The sequence below is a fragment of the Zosterops lateralis genome (genome assembly GCF_965231275.1).
Source record: "Zosterops lateralis genome assembly, chromosome: 1".
NCBI classification, from domain to species: domain Eukaryota; kingdom Metazoa; phylum Chordata; class Aves; order Passeriformes; family Zosteropidae; genus Zosterops; species Zosterops lateralis.
The window spans coordinates 44,674,970-44,697,832 of record NC_139762.1 but is presented as its reverse complement, the minus strand read 5'-3'; the positions used below and the strand labels follow the sequence as shown (position 1 = coordinate 44,697,832).

The 22,863-nt window shown below is 38.1% G+C and overlaps 1 protein-coding gene across 1 annotated transcript in view; it reads left to right on the top strand.

Annotated features, from left to right (window-relative positions):
• The window catches only part of CPNE4 (copine 4), a 175,571-nt gene that overhangs the window by 79,004 nt on the left and 73,704 nt on the right, over nucleotides 1-22,863 (top strand). The window contains exons 3-6 of the mRNA XM_083857455.1: nucleotides 62-133; nucleotides 3,686-3,760; nucleotides 9,315-9,398; nucleotides 10,331-10,420. Of these exons, the coding sequence (XP_083713581.1) occupies nucleotides 62-133; nucleotides 3,686-3,760; nucleotides 9,315-9,398; nucleotides 10,331-10,420 (321 nt within the window). The remainder of the gene's footprint in view (nucleotides 1-61; nucleotides 134-3,685; nucleotides 3,761-9,314; nucleotides 9,399-10,330; nucleotides 10,421-22,863) is intronic.

Here is a 22,863-nt window from a genome sequence, read left to right as displayed (position 1 = left end):
ATAAACCATGTATTTTCTACAGATTCTAATTATTTTTTCCTTTGTTTTTATTTTTGTGCAGATTGTTTCTCAGAGGAAGCTCTCCAAATCCTTACTCAAACATGGTAACACAGCAGGAAAATCATCTATAACAGTAAGTCAGTCTTAAATGTGTTTTTGTTTTCCTGTTATTTAGAAATATCTGAAGTGACTAATTCTCCCTAAAAGCATCCTGCTAAGCCATTATCAACCCTTGATGGAGAATTTTTTTTTTTTTTTTTTATTTCATGACTTGCACTGTTTCTGACACATTTCCTTGTTTTAAGGAAATGGCAACAAATAATGTATGATTTGTAAAAAAGCCACAATACTTACTACTACTACTTTTAAGGTACTTGGATGACACCAAGTAACTTCTGCTGCTTAAATACTTTTAGTTTGAAGGACTAGAACCTTCAGAAACTAATTTTTAACTGCTATGACACATTAAGGAACTTCAACTTCCCTTTTCCTTGGGCTTTTTTCAGTCTCTCAGGGAAAAAAAAGTTTGATGAGATTAGTTTTAGATGTGTTGTAATGCATCTAAGGACTGGATTGTCATAGCCCCATGTGTATTTTGAAATCTGAAAATCGCTGTATTACCTCTCTTTCATCTTTCTCTGTGCTGCCTTGCTTGGGAAATCAGTCTTGTCTGCACTGAACCTTGTGACTTTTGCAGCTCTGAGTTAAGATGAAGGCTATAATAAAATATTCTGCTTTGGGGATATCTGCTCTGTTGCCTCATGAGGTTGAGAAGGATTTTTTTCCTTAATGTGTGATTTGCCAGATGGTTTTCTTCTGGCTTGATTGTTTAGATTTATTTTTTTCTGCCTTCAGCCACAAAAGAGCCAGGAGACTGAGATATTTTCTGAGAGTCCAGGGAGTTTGATTTCTTAGATGTCTTTTTTGCTGCTTGGCTGGGAATTGATTTGCTTAAATGCATACAATAAACTTGGTTTTGGTGTGGGATTGGAAAGGAGATCCCCACTCATCTGGCTGAATAGAACCAGGAGAGGGTTTTCTTCCCTAAATAACTTGGTGTGGTTTGCCTGCTGGGATAATCTGGGCATGCTTCATCTTGCCCATCCCTGTGGTGTTCTGGACGTCCCTTCTGTTCTTTGAGGAACACAAAGTAGTTTAGTCTTGTGAAAACACAAATGCTCTAGTACAACTAAAGTTATTAGGCTTGTTAGGGGAGGGTTCTGGCAAAAATTAAATCACTGTGATAAACAGAAGATGAGAGAAAATGACTTAATAGTCCCTGCTGGCCTCACACTGGATGATAACCATGAAATATAGACCTTAGTTACGTGCTTTGGCTCCTGTCCAGCAGTTCTAAAGAGCATTCACTTGAATGGGAGAAAACTGAACCCAGACAAAAAAATATTGTGTGAAAAGTTTTTTGTCTCAAAAGAATAATTAAAAAACTGATTTATTATCATTATTTCTGGACCTGAGGACATATCAGGTGTCTATCAAGTATGGAAGTTAGATATACTAGTTTCTCAACTCATTCGGTGTAGTCAGTTATGAGCTTTTCATAGGATTTTGAAAGTTCCTATCTTAGCAAGTTTTGCTGGAATTTTTTTAGCCTTTTGACTGTGTAATGTCTCTGTGGGGCTGTGGGAAGCAAACAGAACATGGCTGTGGGAAGCAAACAGATCATGGCTGTGGGAAGCAAACAGAACATTTTTCAGCTTCTCCAGCTGTAAGTCTGTAAACCTTTATAAGACCAGCTTCATTACTTTCAGCTAAAAATACTAGTGAAATTTGGTGTGCAAATCCCAGAGCACTGTTGGTCACAGACAGCTTAACCAGATCTTTTAAACCATGAGACTACATGGAAGAGAAATTTGTCAGACTCCATGGGTCAAATTTCCAGCAAGCTGATGTTTGCCTGGAGGATGTGACATACCACATATGTGCCTGTGTGATGGTACTTTAATGCCCAGTTAAGCATCTGTGCTTTGTGGCTGCATGTGAGTATTTTGCATGGAGAAACACCACAGCTCACTGCTGGGAGGTATCACAGCCAGAATTGTCTAAACTCGGGGAATTTTACTTAATTTAATAAATTGACAATCAAAGTAAACTTTTAATTACTGAGAAACGAGTAAGACAAAAAAAAATCACAAAAACTTCTCAGGGAAGATACTTTTCCTGCCCCTTGGCTGTGCTCCACTTCTGATATCTCTCCTGCCTCCTTCATGGTCTTCACTCCCTTTGCCTTCACTTCCTGTTGTACTCAGTCCCTTGGATGAGATTCTGTGTTACACAGGTCATGATCAGAAAAAAAAGATTTTTTTTTTTTTTTTTTTTTTTTTTTTTTTTTGGCTACTACTTTTTGGGGTTTTTTTTAAACTCATTTTCTTAGTTCTGCTGTGGACATACACATAGGCCACACACCCTTCAGGGGTATCTTAACTCCAGCACGAGCCTTACCTGAGGGTGTACACACTCAGAGGTGCCTCCTCCAGCACAGAGCACCTCCTGCGATCTCCAGCTGTGTCCTGACAGTATGGCCTTCCCCATGTCTCCCCCTTGATCTTCTTCAGGATGGCATTGCAGGCCTCCCACCTCTCCTTCCTTTGTGCCTCTTGCCTCTGGCAGCTGCTGCCCTTCCTGGAATTGCTTCACAAGAGGTGCTGTATGCATCAATGATGGGTTGATGTTTTGGGGTGCAATCGGTAGCTGCTGCCAAGCCAGTTTGGTAAATTTTTGGGTTTTCCCAGCAGCTCCTCAAGGATTTCAAGTGGTGGAGACAGTCAGAGCCTGTCTGGGAAGCCAGCGTGGCTGTCATGTGTGTGGTCATGAATATGAAACACCCAGGAAATAGGTCCTTTTGGGAGATTTAATCCCTGAGGAGAACATTTACAACTGGGAAAAACGTTTTAAAGCTGTCAAATAGAATATAATGTGGTTTGTTTTAAAGAATATTTTTCAGTGAAATATTCCAGATTTGGTTAATGCCTTCTCTCCCCTGAGGCATTTTAATGGCTTACTTAGGAAACAGGTTTGGTTGGTTCTGTTGGGGTTTTTTTATAACATTGCACAGCAGAGTGATTGACATCATCACTGATATAGCTTACACAATCTAAAAGAATCACACTGTATTATTTTGGGATCACTTGTTTCTAATTCCATCTACAGTAAATTGTTTTGCCCATTTGGCTACTGCAAAAAAATTACACCAGGAGAGCTCTCAGTCTGTAAATGTGCCTTTCATGGCAACTAATGCCAGGTGACTTCGCTCCTTTTTTCATTTATCTTGCCAAATGATGCTGAAGTGGCATAAAAATAACTGGGCCTTAGACCCAAGTAATACAACTCTTGTAGAGCATTTTTGTCCCATTGGACACAGTGAGATGGTGGAATTCTCTGTTTTCCACTCTGAGGAGGAGTACTTGGTCAGAGGAAAGGGATCCCTGGTGGATGTGGATGACTGTCCACTGACAGGTGGTTGACAAGGCATAGTTGTACGACACAAAGTGATTCAGGTTTGTGGGCTGACCAAGGTGATGTCCTTCCTGATGCCAAAGAGAAACACATTAACCTCTTCCACACTTCACTTTCCTAAATGGGGTCTGCAGTCTTCACACACTGAAAAATGGCATCATTTTCCCCTTCCATTAAACCATGCACAACTCAAATGTAGCTTTCCATTTAGGTGATTGCTGAGGAATTGTCTGGCAACGATGACTACGTTGAACTTTCATTCAGTGCAAGGAAATTGGATGACAAGGTAAGCTGCTTGATATTAACCTTTCTGAAAGGTGTAAGAATGCCTGCAAATATAATTTGATGAGATTTTCCATGACAGACATTTTTTTAACTTGTGTTATTAAACACATCAGGGTTTTCAGATGAATGTTCACAATGAGGCTTTCCTCAAGTTGAGAAGTAATTAAAAAAAAAACCTCAAGGAAATCTAATTAAAACCAAGACAAGTTAATTACACTACAACCAAGACAATTTAATTATGTAAAATGCCACAGATCAGAAGTATTTAGAGAAGTGAACTTTCTGTGAGTAGTCAATGATGTTATCATTGAAGTTTCCTAAAATACAGCTAGAAAACTTCATAACAGCTCAGTCATGATAGACATTTTGTTCAGCAAAATGTAGCTCAAATGTGAGAAAAAGACTTGCATATTTATTAAAAACTTTTTCCCTCTCTAGGAAGAAAACTTTCCACTAGCTCAAACACTGCTCAACCTTATAAGAAATACCTCTTTCTGAAAATATGTTATTGTTTAGAAATTTACATATAATAAGCATCTCAACTCACAGCCCAAGAAAACCTGCTGACTGCTTGACCACTCTCTGTTATTTCAGTGTAATAGCAGGCACAGAATTCTTTGAGGTGTATAGTCCCTTCTTATATATGAAGGTGCTTCTAATTAGAAGCATATGGCAGCACTATACAAAGATTTAGGATTGTGATGCCTCAAGTGTGTTCTTGGAAAGACGTTTTGACATGAGAGTAGCTTAAAATTGAATCAGTGAGACTACTTTTGGATACATATACATCAGGTTTTCAAAATCAGGTTGTAACTGAAAAATATTTTCAGTTGAAACTACCGGAAAATCTCAGGCAAGCAGAAAGTACACAGAAAGATAAATAGTACTGGCATATAACTTTAAAATAAAATTTATAAAATTTTACTGTCCTCAGGATCATTAACAGTCATAAATGATCAGGACCTGAAGTTGCTTCTCATCTGAAAGATAAATTACTTTCCTCTTTCAGAGTTGCTGGAGTCTTAGTGGTTTTGAGTTGCATAATTTATTTAGATGTCAAAATGTAGATTTACCAGCCTTTCTTTAGACAGATATCTTTGGAGGTAATTTCCAAACTTGTACACAAGTTTCTTCCTGATCCACATGCTGTCATATCGAGGAAAAAGGAAAAGACATAAAAAACATAATAAGACTGCACTTAGTTATTGCTTTTTCACAAATGCTAAATGTAATCTGCTTTAAATATTAGGATTGTTTCTAGCTCTTGTCGGTATAAATTAAAAGGATACTGCCAGAGTGCAATTCTGAGCCAGGTCAGTGTTGTCTGGGCAACAGTTTTAGAGAGTGATTGAAACATGTTATGGGGATAAGGTAAGAAGGAAATATTGCAACAGTATTGTCATTCCTGCCATTTTAACATGTCCAATCAAGGTGGGCTTCATCTAATAAAGAATCCTTAGATGATGCAGTGTGCCACTCGAGCAGTGACTCATCATGTCTTATCTAAGTCCAAACTCCTGTCTTCAACTGATGAAAATCTCTGGAAGCCTATTGCATTGAAAGAAGTATTTCAATTTCCTCCAGCTGAAGATGTAGCTCTAAACCTGGCTGAAGTTTGGCTTACTTCTTCTACAAGAAAAGTATGGCTTATAATGAACTTTGACATCATTAGTTGCAAGGCACTATTAGTAATTATTTTTATTAAGGTTTGAAATTACTTAAATTACCTAGTTCAGCCATTGATGAAAAAGAATGAGTGCTCTGATGTTGAATAAAGATAAAAAAAATAAATCAAAGAATTGAGAAGAGCCTGTTTTGTAAAATCCTAAGCATGGTTTTGCATGCCTCTCTCTACTCAGAGAAGTAGAGTAGAGTAACAAACAGGGTTAAAACTTGCCTTGGACTATCCTGAAAAACAGAGGAAGGCTTCTGGAAGAAGCCATTCATGCTTGGCTGTAGGGTCACCCTTGTAAGCCCTGGGATTTCTGCACTGGTAGCCGTGGGAGTGGCAGAAGACAAGTAAAATCGTAATGCCTCAGCTTGTGGATAAAAGAAGGGGTGAGGATGGGTCATGTATGTGCTCTCAGGATAAAAAGAAAAATAAATTATTTCCATCCATTGCCATCTTGAATGGACAGGAATATTCTTCCTTCATCCCTTAAAGGAGATCCTTGAAAGAGGATCCAGATTGGGGTCCTTACGTGTATGCCTTTCCTACACTAAGGAAAAAATATATGAACAACACATTTTCAGAAAATTAAACAAAATTTGTTGATAAGATAAAACAGGCAGGATATGTTTATTGCATGTTTTTTTTTCTCTTGACATAAACTGCAAGAATTTTAGATAAACTACAAAACAAAGCCTAATAATATTTTACTACTGGAGTGGTTGAAGCATTCAGAGAAAAATTATAGGAAAATGACAAATATGAGAGTTTTCTTTAGTTAACTGACTTTAGCGGAAATAATGGTTATATTTTTTTATTATAGTGCTTATTTGGAAAGTATAACTGCTTTTTCATGTTTTATTGAATCCCTGTCAGCTCAAATGGCACATCTTTGTTTCAAGAGATCCACTGAGAACACTTCACTGTGGAACAATAACTTTTGGAAAGGTTTTATTGCATTAATAGCTGTGTCACAATTACCATAACAAGCAGCTACGTTTTTTATGATAGCTATAATAAATTATGAGCACTGAGGCAAGCAAACTGCTTCTCCTGTTCTGAGAGAAGCAGTTACTGTTGTTTAGGAAAGATTATCCAGCAAATATCTGCAAAATACAAGCTAATATTGCTTTTTTATATAGTTCCCTGGTATTAAATTACTACCAAGAAAAACTCCTCACTAAATGCCCTGTTTAGCTGTTGAATAGTATTCCAAATTTTAGTCTTTTGGCTGTTTCAGCCCTTTTTTAAGGCACCTTTGACTTGATCCTCAGTCCTGAATTTTAAACATTGTTTGGCTCTGAAAATTAATCTACTAAAAATGTGTCAAACTAGGTGCTTAGAAACAGTTATATCTAAATTTTTAAAGTTTAGACCATGTACTTTGTGTTATTACTGTATAACTGCTGCATGTACTGAAAGAATGATGTGCATTATACCACTAGCAAATATATTACGTTAATCATTTTAATATTATTAAAATAGCACAATATATTGTGCTATTCTGCTATTCTTTCAGAGGATATTCTTGGGGGATAATGCAAAGCTATTAGAGTCAGCACAACAACCAAAAATGTTAATTGTGAAAGCAAATGTTTCTTTAGCTCCTCATTTTTACTTACTACAAAGAATTTTCAATACAGATGGATGTTTTTGTTTGTACCTGAATTCTGAAAGTAATTAGGCTTTGTTTTTGCGTTGGAGGGGGAGTGATAACAGCCACCATCCAGCATTAAAAGCTTTCCCTTTATGTGGTATTATCTTGGTAGTTAAAAACAGATATTAAAAATTATTTCCTTTGGGCTGATGTGCTGTTGTAGCTTTATGACACTCAGCTAGCAGTGATACTATATTTTGAGCCTTAAATGAAATCTTGCCTTCCTTTCTGAATTATTTTGCACTCCAGTGTGCATTCTTTGTAGGTATCATTTTGAGGTATTTTCTTTCAAATAACTTACCAAATTTATGTTTGATAAAGAAACACCTAACATTAAGCTTTTACTCAGCTTCAATCAGAATGCTTATGTGTGAGAAGAGGCAGCTCAGTCTTTTTTAACCCTGTACTCTCTGGATTTTCATGTCACTATGATTAAACCAGCACCCTCTCTCTCTGCTTGTTCTCTTTGCTTTCCAGATACACCAGTAATCTGGCAGAATTTGATCACGAAAACCTCCCATATACTAGCAGTTTCAAATTTTGAGTGGAGTTCAGATACTAAATCTACATCAGAGCCTTGAGGCAAGCTCTAGAGTTACTTAGCTGAATTTTGCAGTGGATTTACACAGTTTGACATAAAATGTCCTGTTTACCATGTAGCTGGAACAAATAGCCAGACATCCAGCTTTGTTGTTCCAAGCTCCCCATGATAGGATTTAACAAATAAATCTTCATGTGCTTTGCATCAGTTGCTAATTGTGCCATTAAGTTTTCTCTAGAAAATAAAAAAGCAGATTAATGACAGAACAGCACTCTCAACACAACATTATGTAATTTTTAGGGGATGACACAACTTTAAGTTCCTCAAGCCTTGCTCAAGGCTTTGTGGTCCATAGGGACTCATTTTCTTCTCCAGACATTCAAATTCAGGCATCCCTTTTCAAAGCCCTGAATTCTTTGTTTGTTTTGAACTTAGGGAATTGTAAAATGCCGTAAAAATAAATTTTAGCAAGCCCAGACTTTGGCTAGCATCTTATCCAAAGTTGTTCCCAAACCAATGGCCTTGCAGCTAATAAAAAATAGGTATGGTGAAATTTGTAGAATTGTATGTATTCGAGTAATTTTTACACTAATACTATCATAGAAACACTTGGAAACACTGAACAGAATTTCTCACTTCCCAAAACTGACATGGGTGTCTGTGGCTTTGGATATGTCCTATAGAGAAGAATATTATTCATATGCACAAAGTTAATCGTGTGGCTCTTTTGAAGAAGAAAATTAAAGAAGGGACTTGAAACTACAGGAAAGAGACTTAGTGCTTTTAAATCCTGCTCTTTCAGCATGGCATAGTTAGAAATTGGAAGCTTTCCCTCTCCTGGGTTAACAGCCAGTTACTCTTCTGCCCCCTCACCCAGCATGTCCAGAATAAATAAGATGTTGACACAAAAGAGCCGGTGGCCAAACTGAAGCAGCACTATAGAAAGCAAGTGAAGTTAGGTTTGTGTGAGAAAGTTCAGGGTTGTTAGCTGAATACAAGACTAGGAGAAGGTGTTCTGCAGCATGTGATTGTGAACCTCAGTGTCTGTCACAGATTTGCCTAGAGATACCAAATTATTTCCTGCATTACCCTGCTCTGTTTGTCATCTTGGCATGGGTCATGTTACTACACCCTGGAGAGGACTTGCCACTCTAACCACCACTAACCCATTTGGACAGTACTTATGTTATTTGGTAGCAGCACAATGTCTTGGCCAATTAACTTCTGTTTTGAGGCGGTAGGTGAGCATGTGAAATTCAACCCCAGTGTGGAATATACTTCAAAGTGCAATGCATTAGAAAACTGGTATCAAAAGACCAAACAGGTAGGGAGACAGAAAGAAACAAGCTAGGTAGATGACGGAGCTATCATTTCCTAATTTCCTAATCATCATTTCCTACTGCTCAGGAGACTGGGCTGGGTGTAAGAAGGGAAGAGATTGTAAAAGGACGTTTTATAGTTTTGCATGCCTTGGTTAAATAGTCAAACTGAGAACAACAGCAGTACCACGGGAATCTTTGTGAGACAAGGATAAGAATAAAGTATTGCTGAGAAACACCAAGAGGTCTCACTAAAACTACTGTGGCTCTTCCTTTTCATTAGCAGTCAGGGAAGCACCAGAGCATTGTGCCTGAAAAGCTCAAAGAAAAGGAAGCCTCAAGAGTAACCTGTCCTATATTTTATTTTAGGATTTTTTCAGCAAATCTGATCCTTTTCTGGAGATTTTTCGGGTGAATGATGATGCAACCCAACAACTTGTTCACAGGACTGAGGTAAGGAATATAGTTGAATTTACTTTCCAAGGACACAGATGGCTGTCAGGAGGCATAGTTTATGCTTCCCATGTCACAAACAGAAGTGGTTTTAAATGTAGGTGTGCAAACACCCACACTTAAAAACACTTCCTAGTGTTAACACTCTAGTGTAATTATTAACTAATGGGTATCAGGTCTTGACTTATGCACCTTACAGTAAAGGAAGATGAGGCCAAAGATCCAAACCTAATTAAACTGGAAGATAATCTGTTGGAAGGCCAGGAGATATAAATACTAGATTTAGCCAAAACCAGTCTACAGACTGTATCATATTTTTCCATTAATATTATGTTGTTTCTTCCCCACCTCCTCCCAGATTGCTGGTGCTAAAGGGATTGTAATCTGGGTGCTTTGCATTTGTTTCTTATCACCCAGTGATGTTACTTCTCCATAGTAATGACTGGCACTGTCTTAAAAATGGCATTTAGGTGTATAGGATGGAGCTGTGGGAGGTGTTAGGGGTTGTAAATCTGTTATGGATTCCATAGAGTTTTCCTAGCAAGGCAAACAATGTGCCTGTAAATTGATGTTGCCCATCCCCATTGCCCAGCCCTGCACGTCTTCCATTGCTTCCAGTTCAGTTCTACAACCTTTTCCTTGTAAATTATCTCCCTCTGAGGTGTGGCAGTGCTGGAGCAATGTCTGTAGCATCACCTGTGGGTCTATTTTCCACTCATGCCCCTCCTGGGGGCTTTCCAGAAGAGGAGTGTTGGAAACTGCTGGTTGCTCAAGGGCTCATATCTCATTGGACGGAGTTCTGAAAACTCCAGCTGAGCTCTGCTTTCTTCTCTTGCTGGTGAATGTACTGTACTGAGAACTGTGGCCCTTGTTAGCATTCTGCTGAGAGAGGAAGAAACGTTAAGGGTTCTCTTTCTTCTTTTCACTTACAGGTTGTGATGAATAACTTAAATCCAGCGTGGAAGACTTTTAAAGTGTCTGTAAATTCTCTGTGCAGTGGAGACCAGGATCGCAGGCTAAAGGTCAGAAGTAATTCCTACTTTTTAAATAGTTTTACTCATAGAAAACAAAAGTTGGTCTCTCTTTTTCAACTGTAGATTGCTATTCTGCACTTCCCTCTTCCTTGCTGGAAAAGATGATCACACAGCTGCATTATGATTACCATAATCAAATTAAGGATGCAGAGAAGTGGTAATCCACTGTAATCAGTAGATTATGCTCTATATTTCTTACAGTAATCTCAAAAAATGATGGGGCTATTTTTCTCAATCAGTTGCATAATTTAAATCCAGCATCATTTAACTGGTGGAAGTATACTTAAGGGAAGAGGCAACCCTACCACAATTTTAACTACTATTTCCTCACTTCTATATCTGAAAACCTTCTGTAAAAGAAACACTGAAATATGAGATTTGTTATTGTACTTGAAGGATAGGATGACCACAAAAAGACTCATGCCATAGTAATGGAAGTGTTTCTCATCAGCAGAAAGACAGATAATTGGGAGCCTGGAGCTTTGTGTAAAGAAAAAGTCATCTTCTTTTGGCTAATTGGCTTAAATCAAGTCTTTGTCCAATTGTTCGTATCTTCTGACCAGTTTTAAGGCTAATACTAAATTAAAAAACATCAAACAAAGAGCACTGGTTCCCAGTGTCTATTCAGACTCTTAGACCTGATGCAAGGATATTGGACCCAAAAGTATGACTGTTTTTTTTTTACTATACCACATAACCTAATATAATTTTTTGTCCTTGCAAACATTTCTTCTTCGTCATTATAGCTGTAGAAGGGGCATTATCATTTTTCACTCATTACTTACTGCAGGACTACTTACTCATTTCTATGCAGATAGAAAAAATAAAAATAATTTAAAAATATATAAAAATTCTGGTATGGATATGCACATCACAGATGTGTGGAAAGGGTTAAAAGCAGTCTTATGAATGTTTGGATTCACAAGCCCTGTTAATGTGGAACAACATATAAATTTGAGGCAAGAGATGGATCAGATTTCTGCTACTGAAATGAAAAGCAGAATTAGCACAGCACTGCTTTCATCACATTGTGTACATGTGGTCTTTAAATCATTTAGTGAGAAAACCTAGGAAGAAAAGCAAATAAAATAAGAAGTCTAGAATGTGAGAGCAAGTGACAAGTCCATAAGAGTAGCGGAATGAGGTTCCACAGGGAAAAAATGCTCTTATCTCTGAAATTGAGATGAGAAGGCATAAGAAAGGCTCAGATTTCAGTGTAGGCAGAAGAAGATGGGTCTGAGAATAAAGGTTTTGAGCTGTGAGCAGACACAGTAGTCAAAATTGTTTGCAGATAAACTGCTGAAGGACAGGCTGAAAAGAGAGAAGTGAAGAGGAGTAAGAGTGGTCCCTTAGGACTGCCTGTAGAGAAGATGAGGGGAAAGTCAGTGAAAGAATGGCTGAAGAAGAAAACCAGAGCAAGACGGGTCTTATGAACCTACTGAGAATTTTCAAGACAGTCCTTTTTTTCCCTCTTTTGGGGAGAGTTTTTTGTGGTTTTCATTTGTGTATGCAAATGTTTGCAGCCCTGCTTTAGATATATGAGTATTTGCCTGAGGCTACAGTTCAACCATTTACAGAAAAGCTAAAAGTACCAAGATTTGCATCAGATAATTCATGAGTACAGGAATATTTTAAAACTAATTATGGCTGTAAAATAAGAAAAAGCTTGATACTTATTTCAAATTCAGGCCCTTTATAACCTTTGGTGAGTGTAAGATAAGACTGTTATGGTAGAGCAGCCACCCAAATCACTTGTATTTGAGAGATAGCATATAATACTTGCCAGATAATTATTTGCTTCTTTTCTATATGGTCTATAACCTAGGAATCGGATGGCAGCTAGGACAGAAGAGTGAAAATTATAAGAATTAGAGAGATGAAGTGTCTGTGACTGGTATAGCACTGTATGAATGTTTATACTTTGGTTTACTTTGATTGACTAAGCATTCCACTCTTTGCGTTACTATATTTTGGAAAATTTGACTTCAGTTGCTTTGTTTCACTTCATAAAGAATATAGCAATATGTTACTGCTAAGTGTTGGAAGAGTTCCCTGTGCCTTATTTAACGTGGGGGACATTTAGTGTATTCCAGCTGCCATGCTGAGCACCAGCTTCTTGCCAAGGTGGTTTGAGCACTTGAGCAGTAATTGCATAAGGCTGGGTAGTTTTGTGTATCTTCCTGCTGTTAGTTTTTAACATATTCTGGAAGCATAATCTAAGTTAGGGCTTAAAGAGGCATCAGAAGGGCTCAGAGGAAGCTATCAGCTTGTGGAAATTCTTAGCTGCAGACACCTTGTAATTGTGCCTACCTTTGGCTTACCTGTGTAGGCTGTTTGGAAGTCCTGGCCCTTCCTCTCTGCCACTGAATTCACATGGGTTCTGAGCTTAGTGGTCAGCTTTTTGTTATGAGGAATGAGGATTAACATGGGAAAGATACCCTAAAACAACTCACAGAAAGTCATTCAACTTACAGGAAGTTTGCTCTTCATAAGTTTTGCACCCAAAGCAGTCTTTACACTGTCTAGGCATTTGAAACTTTCTGGTTTAAAATGTCTGTTTAGAAAGATAAGATGAGCAAGGCCACTAAAATCAAAGCAACCAATAGCTGGGTTCTGCCAAAAGTGTTTTACTAGCATTCTTTACAAAGTCTGTTAATTTGAATTCCTTATGGGCTTTTAAAGAAAAAACTAATTTTGCTTTATATATCTGTGGTGCAGAGAATAATGAACATTTTATTCCTCTCAGGACACCTTGTAAAACCTTATTACAATTATTGCTACTCTACGTTTTATTATGAAAATGATATATTAGATTTATGAACCTACTGAGCTTTTCTTCCCAGACACTGAAACCATCCAAGAAGTCTGGTCACACTTCAGTGCCAATCTACCTTCTTTTAATGCTAACAGGACAGACAATTAGTGTATGCATTGAAGTGAACAAAATACTTCTTAGATCCAAAAGTAGTGCATTGCTTTTCTAATATGTAAAGATTTTCAAATCACAACAGTAATCACTGACAAATCACTGACTGAGGATTGTACTCCTTCTGAGGGCAGGTTTTATCCTAGTCTGTTGTGCTGAAAGCCCTGTAAATTGTGAATCTTTGGCATTCAAATCTGGTTTCACCATGTCAACTATGTTGCCATCAAAAGTTTATCTGAAATACAAGATTGTATTGGGGCTACTTTCTGGTAGGGATCATCTACTGCCTACCCATTCTAATAGAGAAATCCTGGTAATGTATACAGAAAAATAATCTCTTTTTGTTTTGGTAATAGGTGCTATAATACTTGGGAAATAAACACCTAACAAGGCACTTGCTAGGCAAAGGCCAAACAGCCCATATGACATAATAATTCTATCTCCTGCTGAGGTTGTATGGACAACCTCCCCAAAGAAGTTCTGTTCACAAGGAAAACTAAGAACTGAGGAAAAAAAACCAAACAAACAAACAAAAAAAACCCCTGGAACTATATCGTTGCTGTCAGTTTGTTCATTGCTTCCTCCCTGCATGACCCTGGTGACAGGTGATGATCCCGATGACACTGGTGCATGGGCAGTTGTGAGTGGGACACGCAGCCATGGGTACAGGAACAGGGATGTTCCACACACTGGGTTATAAGACCTCTCTCTCTGTGGGTATGAAAAGCTCTTTGCAGCCTGAAGCCCCCAGACAGTGCTGTTGCTTTCTTTTGGGAACCATGGGAAGGTTGCCCCTTCCTGTGCACTTCTAATGAGGTTAAAATGTGGTTCTGCCATTCTTCTCTGTTTTCTTTTATGTCCAGTTGACTCCCTTGGCTCTGTCCATCGGATCTGTTGGAGTAGCTGTGTCTTAGCAAAGGAATTGTTTGGGTTTCTGCTGAGGAGTCTATTTCCATATGCTTGTAAGCCCCAGTGTACCTATGATGCTCTTAGTCCTAGGTGCACTCAGGACTTTAAAGGTCATTTGCAGTTTATTTTCATACTAAGATCTTGATAAATAGTTCCCTTTCCAATGTGAATTTTCATAGACTGTGAATTTTCTACATTTTTGGTAGGTCATTGTTAACAAGGTCTTCTTGAGAGACCTGCACTTGGATTGAATTACTAATCTATTCAGTGTGGCTTCTGCCTTGTTGATACTCTTATATAAGGTGAATCTCGTTACAATATTAATAGAAGAAGCTCCACAGCTTACAAGAAAGATCTTAACATTATTCTGGATGTAAATAGGTAATCACTTTATTTTAATTTTATTATATAAAATCATTACATGAGAATTTGTTATTAATAAAATAATCTCTTCCCCAGTGTCTGCTATGGGAGTTTGGGGGTGGAATGTCGGGTCTGCTTCAGACAGTTGTAACCTTCTGTTTCCTTCTGATTTCTTAAAAGCGTTGACTCTTTCATGCAAAATGATGGATCATTAGGGGAAGAAATTGTTTCTTACAGATTGTCTGCTCCATTCTGAGTTAAGGAAAAGCAAATAGCAGTGGCTATTTTGATATTCTCTGAGTTATTGCTGCTGTGTTCTCTAGATCAATAAGTTTTTAGTGACCTTTAATACTTGATTACAGCTCTGCTTATACAGTTACATTATAAACTGTAATCCTTCAATAAACCCTCAGAATCTCTGAAAGCCACTAGTGAAAGTAACTGAGCAGAACCTGTGAAGAAGACCAAGTAAAGCTTAAAATACAAGGAATAATATAATCAGACAAATCTATTAGTGCTTTTATTCTTTCACAGTTTAGCTGTCAAAGTGTTTGAAGCACTAGTATGGAAAAACACAGTTTGTGGTCAACAGCAATAATTTCTGCAAAATTTTAAAAAGCGTGTAGCTTAAAAGGCAATTCAAGCAGTGTCAAATGATGATTAGAAAGGCATGAACTGAAGGATTTTATACTGTTCCATAAGAGAAGCCTGATTTATTGTTGCTGTTTTCTTTGGGCTTTTAATTCTATGTAGAAAGAGACTGGCAACCAAGAACAAATTACAGCACAGGCTAGACTTGCTGGTTATTTACTTGATTGGGTGATTTCAGTCATACTTGATTAACTAAGCAGTTCTACATTTTCCCTTCAATTTACTCACCAAATTAATGCCAGTGGAGCCAATCATTCTCTGCTTCCTTGCCCTGGTGTTGTTGAAGAGGTATTTGCAAATGGAGTCTTTCTTGTAGAAAATGTTCAAAAATAAGAAAGGAGGCCTCAACCTTTTCATGCTTTAAGGATGAATCAAAAAATACTTACAAAATTCTTTTTCAGTAAGTCTTTTCCTTTTCATTAGGTCAAAGCATCTTCCTGGAATCTGCAGAATAATTGCCTCATTCTTGGAGAATGCTGCTCTTTCTTTATAGTCTGAATAATACTTATTTTTTAGCCACTTCGAGGATGTTATCATGTTGTGAATTTTCAGCAAAGTTCTTCTAGAGCTAACTATGCAGCTGATAATTTTGGATAATAAAAAGTTTCTTCGTGGTGCTGAAACTAAAAAACGTTAGTGTTAAATATTAGGATGAGCTGTAGATTGAATGAGATGAGAGAAATATTTGTTTAAGTGCATACTGCTTCATGAGCATAGAAGTTTCAATACAGTCTTCAGAGAGAATGATGCATTTTGAGGATTATTATAAAATTAAAGAACACACTATGAAAGGCAGTGTCTGAGACCTTCTTGCATAAATACCATCAAAGCTTTATTTCAAGTAATTGTTTCTCTTCCTTTTTCTTTTGTATTCCCCTTGCTTCCTCTACATGAGAGAGAGAAGTGCTACCACAGGCGCTACAATGATTATTAAAAACTTCAGGTGCCTATTTCATAAGCTTTACAATGACTGTGGTGAATTTGCTGCAACCACTCACCCTGTTGTCTGTTTGGGTTAATCTGTAATTTAGCAATTGGCTTATGATATGAGTGCCTCCTGAATTCACTAATTGCAGCACTGTGTTTGGAGCCCTGATTTGTCTGTGTTAAGGACTGATCTGATCAATCTTCATAAACTCTATCCAAGTGGTGTGTAAGATTTAAGATGACCCTTAAAACAAAACTGATAAACTCTCTGTGTGTGATATCAGCTTACAGATTCCTTTTTTTTTTTTTTTCCCCTCTTGCCATTCCTTAGTTGTATTCTTGATAAAGCAGTTGAAGATGCTGGGGAAGAAAATGCCATGTTACAGTCAAGATTTAGGAAAGAGAAATAGACTCAAGAAATGAGCTTGATCCCATATCTGTTGGAGTCAAGTGAACTCATTCCATTGACTTTAATACCCACTAGTTTCTTCTCCATTATGGGAATTGCTGGATATATAGCCAAATTATTTTCAGATTAATTAATCTAGATTTGGGTTAATTAATGTTTGAGAAGTGCTTTGAAGTTGAAAGTTGAAGTGCTTTGAAGTTGAGCTCTCTAAATAACAAGTGTTGTCACAATAAGTTGGGGTCCAAGTGAATTGCACAAGGAGAGATCATCTGATACACTGTGGTTAAAAAGAAAAGGGGTGATATTCACATCTCCAAGGGCCTTGGGTGCTGGAAAAGATGGCAGAAGGTGGTAGAAGGCTGAAGAGCTAGTATATTTAAATAAAATGGGCAGGGTAGTGAGCAACAAGAGGCTTTCTCACAACAATTGGATGACTCTGACAGACCAAATTTCAGAGTTCCCCCTGTAATAAGAGATTTTTCCTTCCCATTCCTTACCAGAACCCCCAGTTCCATGACCTTTTGCATATAAATGAAATTCCCCCCTGACACTGAAAGGAGAATTCATAGTCTGAAACAAGGGCAGAGAGGACAACAAACAAAAATATTTTGTGTGAATACGTTTGTCTGGGTTAGGGGATCTGAGGAGTGTTTTCTCTGTTTCTCTTTTGCAAATAAGAGGATTGCCTCCAAATAATTTTTACATTGCATTTCTTGTAAGCTTCCTTCAAATTCCATACTGCCTCCATGGTTCCATCCCAAGACAAATAAATACAGGCTTCTACAGCTTTGCTGTGCAAGTCATCAGCATGAGAAATGTTTTAAGGGCTCTTTCTCATTATCTTTGAAACCAAGTTTTAATCCCCTGAAATGAAGTGGAGGCTCCTATAAGTGCTGCTGACTGTAATCCAAATCAGAGGTCTGGTTCCTTCACAGGGGAATAGCTGATGGAGCACTAAATCCCATCCCTGGGACCATTTAAAATGAAACAAAGCACAGCCCTGGTAATGAGGATCATTCCATACTGGAGGGTGGGCATGTGGGATGCCTATTAATTAAATGACCTCTACATTCTTCCCATTTTTTTTTCATATCTCTGTGTTGATAGTGCACTGAACATCCTTACAGACCCCAGAATTAGTTCAGAGCTGCTTACTGTAAGTTTAGAAACAAGTGCTACCATTTTGAATTAAAATAATAGAATGTAACTCTGCTTTTTCTAAAACAGATGAGGATTAGGCTTAGCTGTAACCTTGTAAAGCAGCTGAATGCCGTAGTGAGAGAATTTTAAGTCTTGCATATCTTAAAGAAAATCCATCATTTTCATGCCTTTGTGTCTACAGGACATTTTACTGTGTGACTTACAGCCTCTCATGATATTAAAAATTGAAGTCTAACCAGTTTTTCATATTCTTTTTTTCATTTCTTTCTGTTGAGATTGGAAAAAATAGGGAAGGCAATTTCTAGACAATCTCATTCCAGTCTCTTATAAAGTAGCAAAGCCTTGCATTGGCTGACATATAATCAACTTACAAAGGCCTTTGTTTTCTTTCCAGATGTATTTTTACAGTGTAAATTGAAAATTAGACCCTCACAGAAATTCTTTCTTTGTTCTTAAATCTTGTAAGAAATGTAGTCGTTGCTATGAACTACATATTTTAAAATACCTTAAAATTCTACTCATAAATTGTATTTGATAGTTTATGAACTAGCATTCTGCCCTGTGAAAATGGCTACATGGTGCAGATAACAAAATATCTTTATTTTAAATTGTAATGCTCTTGGGGAACCAAGCAGAGTCAAAGTTTAGGTAAAATAATACATTTGTTTTTAAAAAATTAGAAGTATCTTCAGGGGCCTAATTATAAGTTGTTTGTGATATTCAAGGCATCGCTAGGGCAGAAATAGGTATTAAGTGTGTCTAAATGCAAATATTTTAGAAGATGTCATATTACACGTGGTTACTTGAAAAGTGTGAACTTTGTCTCACACTAAAAATATGTGTTTAGCTCTTCTGCACCCAGGGATCTCATGTCACTTGCACTCTGTTAAAATTTAGATCTGCATTTTTAGTTTACCAAAAACATATTTTCTTCCAGCTAGATGTTATACATATCTTGTAATGTTCGTTATGCAAGTACATGTGTATAATGTATATCCACCTCACATAATTAGTTATGTTTTGCAATAAAAAATGCTTTATCTGCCTTACCAAATCTAAATTAGTTACCCTAAATTAAGCATGGTTGTCATGTATGCTGGTTCACACAGTGATTTTGAAATTGCTCAATGGCAGTGCTCTACAGGATTCCATGAAAAAAATCAACACCCTGCCCTCCTTGTGGTAATACCAGAAGAAGCCAGGGCTCTTGGGATCAGAGACTTCAGTGTGTCTATGAGTAGTTGTTGTGTTTGTGTGTTACAGCTGCTAAAGCACACCAGGGAAGCTTTGCCACAGTGTTTGCTATCACCAGTGCAGAGCTTTGAGCAGGATTTGATGTTAGGATAAAGTTCCTTTGTGACACCTTCATCCCCTCAGACAAAGAGAAGTGAAGAGCTGTTTGTTCACTAGGGACAGTGGAGTTATTTCAATGGCCTGCTCATCAGGAGCAATGCCTCAGCTGTGTTCTTCATTCAGGAAGCCTGGGAGGATGATGTTCCCTTGGCCCCTCATCTGCTGAGTTGCCACTGTGTCAGCCATAGCTTTTGTGCCCTTCAGGGCCCCTCACTGACCAGCCAGCTGAGGTGCAGCAATCCTTTCCCCTTTCCATTTAGCTGTTTCTGCCATTCTATTCATAGAAGTTTTGCTCAACAGAATTGTTCAAAGCTTGGTGTATTTAGCTCATTGGTGCCACAGAGCACCTCAAAGGATGTGGAAGCTGCTTTGAGCATAAGACTTGTGACCATTGAGATGTTTGGTGTCCTGACCATGACAGCCACTGTATCTGCTTTGCCTGAGATTAGCAAAGTGACAGTTTCCTTTCATATACTAATCCTTCCTCTCCTGAAAAGCACAATAATTGCCCATATATCCTTGAGTGGATGGGAAGGTGGGTAAAGTTAGAAGTCATTTCTCAGTAGCACTGGTACAGACTATCGAGTCTTCTAGTCTGCTTTTAGAAGAGGTGATACAAAAGGCTATGGCTGGACTGCCCCACACACTCCAAATTGCCTTGGTGTGAAGTTACAATATAGAACAGCAACAGCATCAGCAGTTGATCTCTTAGACAGCTCTAGATATCAAATGCCTAAGGTTTGTTTAGATCTACTAATTACCTTTTACATTGTTGACCGTCACATTACCAGCCTAGAGTTCCAACTGACTCTCCTTATTGATTTTATTTCTGAGAAATTCCAGGATTTGCTGATAGCAGGTGTTTTTTCTATGGTAGGAAAAGATAAAGAGGTAACACTGAAGTCATGAATGGCTTGGGGGAAATGATGAGGGAATGGTTTGATTAGTTGTCCTCAGGGCACATGAACATGAAAATCACTATGACCAGGCACAAAGGAAGTTCTCTTTTTATACAACACAATTCAGTGATGGGACAGAGATATTTTGTCAAGGGATGCTGGGAGGCCAAAATATGCTAAAAATTTGAGTAAACAAATTCATGAGTGATTATTGCATTCTGGCTGGCATCTATTAGATGCTTTTCCCAGCTTCACAAGAGTGCAAAGCTGTTCACTGCCAGTAGCAGTGAAAATGTGATGAAGTAAAGAGGAATATCTGTTTCTCTAGGTGTTCACTAGCACTAGCACAGAAAGAAGATACTGGTACCATGTACTTTTAGTATTTTATTATGATGAATGCTTGGAGCTTTCAAAATTAAATTTAAGCTTTATTTTTCACTGATTTTCATTTGAGAAACCTTTAAATGGTATGGGCTTCATTATCTGAGAAGCTGCATCTTCATAGCAAGGTGATGTGCATACTGCTAGTAGATCATGCTGCAAAGTTGTTTTTTTTTCTGCTCCAGTAAATTTTTATGGAAAGGTAAATGGATTATTTGGGACTGAAGCGTGTCTCTATGTTTGCTGTGTATAAACACACAGATAAGCCAGATAAGCCAGTCTGTCTAGTCCTTTACTATTTTGTTGCAGCAGCAGTAGAGCATAGGGAATTCTATGTATGCCTTCAAATACTCATCCTGATTCAAATACTGATCCTGGTTACACATGCACAGCCCTCTGCTGCCTTCCTTTCTTGTACATATCTGCTTATACATTTTTCATAAAAATGCTGCCCTTCAACGAAATCCCTGTTTGATATCAGCTACTTCTGTTTTTTTAATGAATCCATTTCTAGTTGCAAGCAAAACATCTGAGAGTCTGGCGACTAATGTCTGGAAGAGCAGGTTTATTTTTACAGGCTAATTGAGAAGTAGGCTACTCACATTAGGGAGACACAATTGTTCTCTCAGACAGACAACAGTGTTTCAGACCCTTGCACATCAAAATATAGGAAGAAACACTTTATTAGAGTTGTGCCAGAAATGAGTCCTCAGTTTTTGGCCAGGATAAAATATGGGAGTAAAAAACCTGCCAATTTTCAGATTTCAAGAGTATTTTCTTCATAATACTGTAAGTATTATTCATTAATAAAATGGAACTGGGAGGGGAGGTTTGTTTGAACATTGCTTCAGAGTGATGATGAGTATTATTAATAAATAAGTTATGTTGATCCAAGCAGTGCTGAAAATTATCACCTAAATGTTTCATGATACTGCCACTAAGAAAGAAAGGTGAAAGGACACAACCACATTATCTGACAGAGATACCTGTGGGGAAGGTGTGTCCTTCCTCTCTAGGTGTGTGCTCCCCACCAGCTGGAGCTGTCTGGGAGGAATCAGGATCCGGCCATGGGGGACTTCACCTTGTGGTTGTCTTGGGCGTTGTAACAAAATCCAAATACCTTCTAACTTTCTCCTCCATCCCTTGCCCCTCTCCTGGGAGCCTTGGATGCTCCAGCTCTGACACTTGGCAGAGGCTGGCTGAAGTGGAGGAAGCAGAAGCGTGGTTTGGCTCCAGCCATATTCCCCATGCCATTCTGGGTATGAGGAATTTGGGCAGATTAAATCTTACCAGCCCTGGGGAGGACAGAGGTAAAGCAGACTGGGCAGCAGAAGGTGCCACATGCAGTTAGAACTGAAGCTGTGGGAAGGGTCAGTCCCCAGTGTCACAGAGGCCATTTGAAACTGTGACTGCTGCAGTGTCATGTCCTGCTCCTGAAACCTTGTCTTGTGCTTTACTGAGGCTGTGTTAAGAGTGTGAGATAATGGCATTCTTCATTAGAATGCAATGTATGTTTCTCCAAGCAGACTTATGAATATGCAAAACTTGCAGAAAATAATTAAAAATCACTAACTCATACTCATAATCATCTCATGCACATTTTAAAATTTAGAATTGTGATTTTGGTAGCCTAAATTTGTTTGTTCGCAGCTCTTGAACTCTTAATCTCCTTAAGTGCTTTAAATCCTCTACACTACATAGCTTTAAGGTGACCTGCAAAAGTAAAATCCAGGATCCTGGTAATGTGATGCTCACTGCATGCTCTCCCAGTCTGACTTGCTCCCATTTTCCTGGCTGTTCAGAGCATTAAGCATGTACTCGTAAAGTTGTTGACATTTGAGTTCTTTCCTTCGATCTTTAATGATACAGAAATAGGAGCCTGATCTGTCTTCCATACAGCTTCTTGTGCTGATTCTTGTGGCTGTTAATTTCCTTCATTCCTACAGAAGGCAAACCGTCATTCTGATCACTACTTTGTCACTGTCACTGCCCTGTGCTCAGGGACAGGCTTGACACCAAATTGAAGATCAAGATTAGTTGCACGTTGGATATTCAGAGGAGCTTAGGATGTAAAAGTGAAGTTTAAAGGAAAGAAATAAGCCAAAGGTAGGATACTCATTTGTCAGTCTTGTATAGACTAGCATTTCTCCACAGGCATAAAGCTGAGGATTTTTGTGAAGCCAAGTGTTTTCTCTATAGTCTCGGGTCCTGGACTCTGACATACAGGACAATACTTTTAAGCACTCTTCCATCTTAAAAGGCATGCAAAGGTTTGCCTGTGATTTATTTAGGTTTAGTTTGGTTAGGGTGCGTTTGTTTGCTTGTGTGGGGTTTTGTGGGGGTTTTTTTGTGGGTTTTTTTTTGGTTTTTTTTTTTTGGTGGTTTTTTTTGTTTGTTTGTTTGTTTTGTTTTGGGTTTTTTTTCTTTTGTTTGGTTGGTTTTTGGTTGGTTA